The 9,354-nt window shown below is 46.8% G+C and overlaps 1 protein-coding gene across 1 annotated transcript in view; it reads left to right on the top strand.

Annotated features, from left to right (window-relative positions):
- The first annotated feature begins 940 nt into the window (after positions 1 to 940).
- The window catches only part of SLC9A7 (solute carrier family 9 member A7), a 68,200-nt gene continuing 59,786 nt past the window's right edge, over positions 941 to 9,354 (top strand). Inside the window, exon 1 of the mRNA XM_005516505.3 lies at positions 941 to 1,333. Coding sequence (XP_005516562.2) covers positions 1,069 to 1,333 — 265 coding nt within the window. The 5' untranslated portion in view covers positions 941 to 1,068. The remainder of the gene's footprint in view (positions 1,334 to 9,354) is intronic.

The raw sequence follows: 9,354 nt of genomic DNA, 5'->3' as shown, positions 1-9,354 counted from the left end.
GAAGCTGGCAGGTATTCCTCTGGTAGCCAAAGGCAAAGCACTCTCCTGCCAAAGCTGATAAACCAAAAACCCAAAACCAACCAACCAACAAAACTCAAAAAAACCCACAACCCTAATTTTACAGCTGTTTGTATTTCTTTAAACCCAAACAATTTCACTGCTCAATGTTTTGTCTTTTAAGCCACTGTGATTCATTTAATAAAAAGAAAAAATAAAATCTAAAGGAGAAAGTGCTGATTTTGGGTTGCTTGCAAAAAGTGACTTTTCTGTCCTTCCCCTAACTCGAGATGATTTTCAAACAGTAAACACATGCGCTTTTGGTTTTGTTCGGAAAAAAACCAAATTTCAAATTAAAATTGCTGACTAGCTCTCTATTCATTTCCTACAATTGTCTTGCTTCCTAGAAGCAAATGTCCAGTAGGACGTACCTGGACGAAAACCTCCAAGTTAGCAATTTGCGTTTAGTAAGCTTTCCTATGTCTTATTAAAAAAAAAAAAACAAAACAAAAAAACCCACAAAACAAAAACCACAAAAAACCTCCAAACCGACAGCGCTTATTCCCTGCCAGTTCTCGAGCCCGGCCATGGCCAGGGCGGGCTCTGTGGCGATGATTTCCAGCACCGCCCCGGTGTAAAGAGCCGCTCGCAGGTTCGCTCTGCTCGGCGGGGAGGGAGAGCGGCACCGGCACCTCAGCTCCGCCCGCGCCACCGAGGCGGCACCTGCAGCTCCCGGAGCAGCACCAGCCCCTGGCGGGGCCGGGGGAAATCTCACCCACCCCTACACCTACACTTCCACCTCCTCCGGGAGGGGCTGGGCACGGGGGAAGTAGGGACACCGCGTCCTTACGGCGGAGCACTCTCTGCCCGGCCGAGGCGAGCGCCGGCGGGGCTGCGCCTTTAAGGGGCCGGGGGAGGCGGTGGCGGGCGGGCTCCTGCGCGCCGGGGCCGCTCCCTCCCGCCGTCCTTCTTTCCCTCCTCCGCCGGCCCGCCGGGCGGTGGGCAGTGCCCGTGGGCCGCCGCCACCGCGGGAGTAGGACGGGGCAGCGCGGCATCCCGGCTCCCGCAGCCATGGCCGGGCCCCTGTGCCGCCGGCTCCCGCTGCTCCCGCTGCTCCTGGCAGCCGGGGGGCTGCGAGCGGCGGAGCGGAGCGGTGGCAGCAGCAGCGCCATGGAGGAGCTCGCCACCGAGAAGGAGGCGGAGGAGAGCCACCGGCAGGACAGCGTGAGCCTGCTCACCTTCATCCTGCTCCTCACCCTCACCATCCTCACCATCTGGCTATTCAAGCACCGGCGCGTTCGCTTCCTCCACGAGACCGGCCTGGCCATGATTTACGGTGAGTCCCGCCGCGGCCGCGGCTCCGCCCGCGCCTCAGCCCCCCGTGTCAGCCCCGGCAGGGGCCGGCGGGGGCGGGGGGCGGCGGCGGGCCCGGTACCGGGCGCGCCCCTCCGTGCTGCCGGAGGAGCACCGAGCCGCTAAGGCTGGCGGGCGGCAGCGCCCGGGTAGGCCAAGCCCCGGGCAGGGGGAGCCCCCCGCCGCAGAGCCCGGCCGTCTCCGCCGGTGCTCCTGGATCCCCTCGCCGGTGCCTTTACTGGGGTTGGGGACAGAAGGACACTGAGAGGGACACGCGGTCCGCAGCCTGCCGTGCGGCAGCAGAGCGGTGTCCTGCGGGAAGGTGCTCCCCAGCGCCGTGGCCGTGCTGCCGGGGACAGCATTGAACCTCCCCGCCGCGGAAAGGCAGCTCGCCGGCCGTACTTCAGCAGCGTGGAGTGCCGAGCCGTGCAGGTCATGGCTTTGGAAAGCGCCATGGCGCTGCCCTCGCCGTGCTGTGGCCGCACCACGCGGAAAGGAGCGTGTTTAGCCTCCGGGTTTGCTCCCTGGCTATCAGAGCGCTGCTGTCACCCGCGGCCCGCGTTTGCGGATCCTGACTGACCGCAGTGACACTGACCAGACACCCTGACACTGTCCGTGGCTCATCCCGAGCCTTCCTGGTGGAACGAGGGCTCTACTGAGTTGAGTTCGCCCACTGCAGGCCCCTCTGCTCGGTGGATGTGAGTAAAGGCGACAGTAAATCCCTCAGGGTAAGCTATGTCTCCCCTGCGTTTATGGGGCTGATGGTCCAGAGCAGCTGGATAACGTTAGTGGTGTGGGCCCGCTCTCCCTGGTGCTGGCAATGCCTGGCGCAGAGGGCGGCGGGTGAGCCTGAACGGCGGACGCAGAGCCCTCGCTCCGCGGGGAACTCCAGAGCTGTGTTCGGTGTTCAGCTTGCCACGCAGAGCATAATGGGTTGCGGTGAAGAGCAGCCATCCATTTGAAAAATTGTCTGCTGGTGATTGGCTACTGCCATAAGCGCCGGGGGCACTTCTTCTCCTTCGCCAGCGGTATCTGTTCCTGCTGAACCGTGCGAAATACCTGCCCGATGTTGGTCGGGATAAGCGTATTGAGGGTAACCACACATGAGAAATTCAGCACTCGAGGGGAGGGGGGAAAATGAAGCTTTTCCTCCCCGATGAGTACTACTGCTCTTGAGGGCTATGTGATTGCTTGCAAAGCAGTGGAATTTTCCTCTGCTGATGCTTCTCTTAAACCATCCCAATTTGCTCTTAGTCACTGATCTCTTTGCTGCATTGCTGTGTACTTCACATATGCTCATTGCTGAAAACCAAGAAATTAACAGCTGGGCATATAAGTAAGTTATGCACTGGCATGATAATGCTTAGCAGCTGAAGAGTGCCCAGGAGACAGTAGATTAACTATCTGCATTGATTGGAAAAGAGACAGGGTAAGGTGGTATTGAAGATGTCTAGATATTTCCCTAGTGTTGTCACCATTGGAAAGTTCATTTATGATGTTTTATGATGATTTTAGTGGCTTAGTTTATGCTGAAAAATCTTGTGTATGTGGGTGTGCTAATGCATGCAGTACAAGTGTCAGGGCATCAAGGGCATTTGGGTATGTGTTTTGATGAGCTGCGTGGGAAATGAGAAATTGTTCAGCTGGAGAGATCCTGCCTCTCATTAAACTCAAATTAGTTTGCTCTAACACATAGTCCTTGATCTGTGAAAGGGGTGTTAGGTTCCCAATTTGATGTGCAAATGCTGAAATTTTGTTTTAGGAAAGGCACTGTGCTATATCTCTTTCAGCCCCACTGGCAGCATCCAAAAAAAGAACAATTGGCTCAAACTATTACATTTTCTAAGCGTGCCCTCACTTAAATAATTTTGCTTTCACAGATTGTTCCTCAATATACTTGCCTTCTAAATGATTCCCCTTATTATATCAAAATACGTGCTGTTCTCCCTCCCAAACAAACTGACTCTTGCCTTTTCATGGCAAACATCCTAGGAGACTTGTTCAGTGAGTTCAGTTCCTACCTAGCATGGTTAACCTCCATGCTGATAAAGCTCTGCTGAGACCTGGCTTCACTTTAACATTTCACAGACTTTCTATAGAGCAAAAAGAACAACACAGCAAGTGCCATAGTAACTTTCTGTTATACTTCTGATAACTGGGCTTGAGTCTCCTTTCCTGCCTTGCCGCTTAAAAGACAGCGGTTAAACTGATAGATGGGTTTCTATTTTGCTGATAACTTGCTGTCTGAGAAATGCACTTTAAAAAAGGCTATATATGTATTTACAGTACAAATGTTTGATCACTCTGTCTTAAACACAAAATCATAAGGCAATATGTCAAGAGTTTGTTGTTTGAGTTGTAAAAGCGCAAGTATCTATTAGTGCTAAATAAAATTGAATTTAGTGCTAAAAATTGAATGTTGAAACCGTATCAAGGGTGCTGCTCTGTGGAAGTTAAATACTAGCAAATGTCAGCTGCTCCAGCAACAGTATTGCTAGCATTGCTGATGCAAGTTATTGTGGAGCGATTAAAAAATAATCCAACAGAACCCAAGCAAACACCACACTGCCGCAACAGAGAAATAAGGAAATTGAAACTTTGCTGACACATGTATTTCAGCTTGTGATAATGATCATGATGCTTGCTGTTCTTAGTGTTGGTCAGAGTTGGAGGATAAAGCGTTCCAAGACATGTTTTTCCTGGAGATGTTCGGTGGTGACTTTGTTTTACGGACTTATGTGCTCTGCTGAGACGCATCACCATGTGGTAGGAGCAGCAGGACATGGACCATGCCCCTGGACAGCTCAGGGTGGACTTAAGGGTGAGAAGTGATGGTGGGCCCTTAGGAGGCAGCCACCTGGATAAGCAGGTGTTTCCTAGCAGATCCAGTGGCAGCACTGCCAGTAGGCAATTTGTCCCTTTTGATAAGTGGTAATTCAGGTAACCGGCCACCCACGAATCAGCACAGGTGTCAGCCCTGCCAGGTACCTTCTTGTCTGTGGGGCTGTTCTAGAATGTCTGGGGCCACATGTGCTAGTGATGTAGATAAAAGTAAAAGCAAACTGGACTTGGGTACAGTGAAAGAAAAACAGTATATGAAGGGGAATATAATACTTCTATTGCCTTTTGTGGAACACAAATGAGAGAGAAGCCGTATGTCTTCAGGATAAAAATATTATATCTGTTCTGGAATACTATGTATCAGACTAAGTTTCTGTGTCCACCGAGTAGATACAGAAAAGGTCTATTTTTAGCTCATCTGGCTGCAGTGCTCTCTGTTAGAATTCTAGTATCTACACTTGCTAGAGATGACCTGACTCATCTCCACTGCCAGCAAAATAATGTCAGTTTTGGTTTTTAATAAGCCACTTTGACATAAGCCTCCTAATACTAGATTTAGGATCATAACTGAGCACCCAGTTTTGAGACCATTATCCTTTCTCTGTCAACCAGCTTGTTCTTCCTGAATATTATTTTAAATCACCTCACTAAAGGCTTTAAAAATTAGTCTTGCTCAATTTTTCGGCTGCTCAATATGTTTTAATTATAATGCAATTTTTTTTCTGTAAGCTTGCTTTATGGCCTGTGGCTGGGTGGAAAAATTATAAATTCATCTTGTGAGGGAAATTTAGAAGAAATGCTATGTAGCTTTTATTAATCTGCATGTATTTCAGATCTGCTCCTCAGGCAGTGGTAGTTGGATAGCTTATTGCTACTGCTTCTGAAATACCTTTGGAGTACAATTCATCTCTAGTCCTCAGGACAGTGATTTTGGGTTTCTTTCTTTGTTTCTGTGGGTTAGGGTTTTGTTGTTGTTTCTGTGGGTCTGAGGGTTTTGTTCATTTGTTTCTATAAGGGTAGTTATAGGTTTCTATAGGTAATCTTTAATTAAGATAAATTAGTTCATTTTTATGTTTGTTAACTTAATCTTCACCGGAAGTTCTGTCAAATCAGCACCAGAAAACCCTCTGATCATGGCATAAGCCAAAGAAGAGAGAAATGGCAACATGGATTTCTTTTGCACGAGGAAGCCTTTGGTGCCACACCTGGCTGCTAAAGCTGGTACTGCTCTGCAGCACCGTGTAATTGCAGGAACCACGCAGAGGCTGGAGGGGGAAGGTGTTCCTCTGCATGTACTGTAATTCTCATCTGAATTAGAAAGTTATCACAAACAGATGCCAGATCTGTAATACTGCAGAGCTCACACGCCTGCCTGCCTTCTGCTCCTGTGTGAGTGCTCAGGTTGTGTTGGCTGGAGTGTGCTGAGCTGAGGGGAGGTAACCTGATGTCTGGTGCACAAGCTGCTTTGTCAGAGTGAGATGGTTCCATGATAGGTTAATGTTGCACACCTCTGGGCCCTGTAGGAGCTTGAGGTTTTCCTTGTTCCAAAATAAATTTTCTGAAGTGGACACACTTCTGATTTTTCATTGCTACTTTGCAATAGAAATAGGTCTCTATACAGGTCTGCCAATGATTCCCCCTGAAAGAACACAAGGACTGAACTGCTCTGTAGATGGAGAACATCTGCAGCAACTCTAGTAACTTCTGCTCTTGGTGAAGATGAGGAAACAGAAAAGGAGATGGTGAGGGGGTATATAAAAGCTATCAAGTCCAACAGCATGCCCAGAATTTCTTCTTGTCTTTTCCCCATCTCAGTGCTTCTTTACTTAGTCTTTTGGGATCTGTATTTCTGGCAAGAAATTGTTGTGAGAGAGGTCCAGGTTCTCACTTGTCTCCTTTTTGTTTGGTAAAGTAGGCCTTTGTTTTAAAGATGGTCATAGAAAGGTGATAGGGAAAGTTTCCTTGGCTGTGTTAACAAAAATCTGTGTGACAACTAGTGTGTAATCTTATCTCTGGATTTCACAATACTGCATTGTAAATTTTCTGTAATGAACTGTAATTGGTCATTCAAACAGAATGAACAATTCAGATACTTTTTTTTTAGAAATGTAATTTAAAAATATTGTGCTGAACAGAAGTATTTATAGCTGTGTATTCCTTTGCAGTGTACCTTTAATAAAACTTTCTTAATTCCTGTGCTATGGAAAGATTAGAACACCTGAACACTGAAATTGCCTTCACACAAAGCAATTATCAACACAGCAGGGAATGCTTCTGGGTCACCTGTACAGGCAGTCCTGGGCACCATCTAGGAATATCTGTGCAGCCTGTGAAACACCTTTAACTGAACTTGTGAAACACCAGAAGCTGAGTGTCCTGGGCTCACTAAGAGAGTTACTAGAGAGAGCTCTAGACCTCTGCTCTGTGCCCTCCCAGCACAACTGGAAGCAGATGTAGTCCTTGCCTCTGACTTATCCAAACTCTCCCTTCTCAAGGGATTGGCCTTGACACCAAGCCAGGATGTGTTCCTGCAGCCCGCATAGATAGCTCTGGAAACAATGATGGGAATTGATTCCCTGTGACAGAAAATTGTCACGGTTCAGCTAGCTATGATCCTTTTATATCCTCAGTCCCCCAAACCTCACTTTGTAGGTGCATAGCAGCCCTTAACCCCGCTCCTTCCTTCTCAAAGTTGAGCTCCCTTTACCAATCAGCTCTGCAGAGTAGTTCAAAACATCTTAAGAGAGTTGGGTGAAACCTTTTTCTCACTTCTGGTAGGGAGCTATTTCCACCCCCATCTGCTGCTATCTGAACAACCATTATCTCCATTAGGTAGAAATGACAGCTTCACCTTCAACTGATTTAGAAACCAGGTACCTGAAGCAGGAACCTCAGCTCTGCCATTATTAAAGTATAAAAAAAAGTTAGAGGACACAGTTTGCAGTGCAGAACTATGTATGGCCTGTTAGGGGCCAGAAATAAAAATATTTTGCAGTTCTTATCTAGGGCTTTAACAGGTGTTGTGTACCATGGATGCTCTCTCCTTGCTTATGTGCTGAATGCTGAACTGTCCCTGTGTGTTCAAGAGACAGCCTCAGTATTTAACTCAAATCTGTTGTTTCCATGCTGACAGCCAGAAATACCAGCTTGTAGACTTAATTTTTTCCCCCAACACAGAGTACTTATTTGTGACTCAGGATTAAAGCTTTATCCCCATTAAATACTGAATATAGCCTTTCTCGCCCTGCTTTAGACTAAGTGGTGTCTACATTGAAACAATGTGATATAAGCAATTCTTTTAGAAGAGTATTTATGTTGAAGGGATTTTTACTAGTGTTGTAAAGAGTACACAGTCATTCTCAGCAGTTCAGATCTTTTCTGTCTACCAGAGATAGGTAATTTAACTAAAGTGCACTGCTTTTTTCTCCCCTATTAAAAAGCACTTCAGCCTGCAATTAGCCGAGTGTGAAGGGAGAAAAGCAAAATTGTGGGAAACTGCTGGTTTGGGTTTTTTTCCATGCACTGAAATCAGACAAATCACTTTACTTTAGGAGGACCTAAAGGGCCTTGAGAGCTATGGTGGAAGAAACTGTTGGGTTTTGCTTTTTTTCTTTCACTGGGGCGAAAGAGTTGAAGACTCCCTCTAAATTAAAATTGAGGAGATGAACTTTGCTCTTAGCCAGAGGAGATCTTGTGCTTTCCTCATGGGATTTGTTATTCCATGTTGCTTTCCAAAGGCTGTGTGGAAGCTCTCCATTCCGCTTGATGCAGATATGTGTGTGAGTGATCCATGGAGAAAGATCACACCCTGTCCTGGCAGAGCTCTTGTGGCTGCAGCACTGCTGCCAGGGGTGTCCGTGGGCTTGGCTACACTGCTGGCTCAGCAATGGGGCAGATCTGCTGCCAGGGGAGGGTCCTGGTCCTAATGCTACACTGGTGGGACGTGCAGGTTTGCTGTAGCCTGGGCTACTTCTCCACACCTGTCACTTTCTCTGTTTGTAGCTTTTTCAAAATGTCTCTTCCTTGTTGAAATAGGTCTGTAGGATATGGTTTTAAAGGCACCTGAAGCCACCAGAATACCTGTTGAATGTTTTAAGTGTATTTGAATATATTACTGGTTCCTCCTCTGTTACCTTGTAAACTCCTTGGAAAGGGAAGTTTGAACAGCAAAGCTGTGGGTCTTGGTGTGCTGGATTTCTGGAAGTGTTTAAATAAAATTGACTGCTTATTCAGAATGTCATGCCTTTCCATAGCTGTCTTTATTTCTCACTTAGACTTAAAAAAATAAGTTAGGATTGAGGAGATTTTAAGTAAGTTTGACACGTGCACCTGCTCCTTTATTGTGAAACTGGGGGACTGTTTTTAACAAAAAAAAAAGGGATGGAAACAAAGGAACATGCTACAAATGTATTCTAAAATGCAATTAACTTGTCTGTGCAGAAGATGACAGTCTTTAATGTGCTGGCTGTTTATGGGAGTGTGGTGTGTGCACCTGCATCTCTTGCCATCAGTAGCTCGGTGAAGAGAAAGCTGTTTGGTGTCACCTACGTGTGAGAGTCTTCCCTGTGTCAGCTCTGCAGCAGGGCACGCCTCGTCCACGAGCCGTGCCAACACACTGGGAACGTGGTTTCTGCTTCTGAGGCTCAGAGGCTGCTCCATTAATTCAAGAACCACATTAAATGTGAAAAGTGCTGTTAACCTTTGCCATTGCTTTGAATATGAGATGCTAACAGAAAGATGTTGTAACTGATGATAGTTTAAAAATAGCAAGGGTCCCACATGGGTATGACTAGCTTTTGGTTTTTACTAGGAATCTGTTAGAATTAGTGCTATTTTCTTCCACACTAATTCTAAGAAATTACTTCCCCCACATACACTTCTTAGCACTTGATATCAAGTCCTCCAGTAGTGAAAGGGGACCTGCATTTTAAGTGCCTTATGCCTCTCTGCCGTTGTTTTACCGCTGCACAATCCTTCCTATTTCTCACTCCTTTGTAACAGTCTTCATTGTACTTACTGATTGTATAATGGCCTTTCTCCTGAAAAGGTTTTCCTTATCCATGAGAAAACTTGACTGTTCTTCTTAAAATGCCTTCTTAGTGAGAGAATACCAACTTATTTTAATTGGCTTTTAGCCTTGCTGTGTAATTGAACTCTTCTTGG

The sequence above is a fragment of the Pseudopodoces humilis genome, chromosome 2 (genome assembly GCF_049639895.1).
Source record: "Pseudopodoces humilis isolate 2021_Gansu_Grassland_sample_001 chromosome 2, ASM4963989v1, whole genome shotgun sequence".
Lineage (NCBI taxonomy): Eukaryota > Metazoa > Chordata > Aves > Passeriformes > Paridae > Pseudopodoces > Pseudopodoces humilis.
This window is presented reverse-complemented; position numbering and strand designations above follow the sequence as displayed.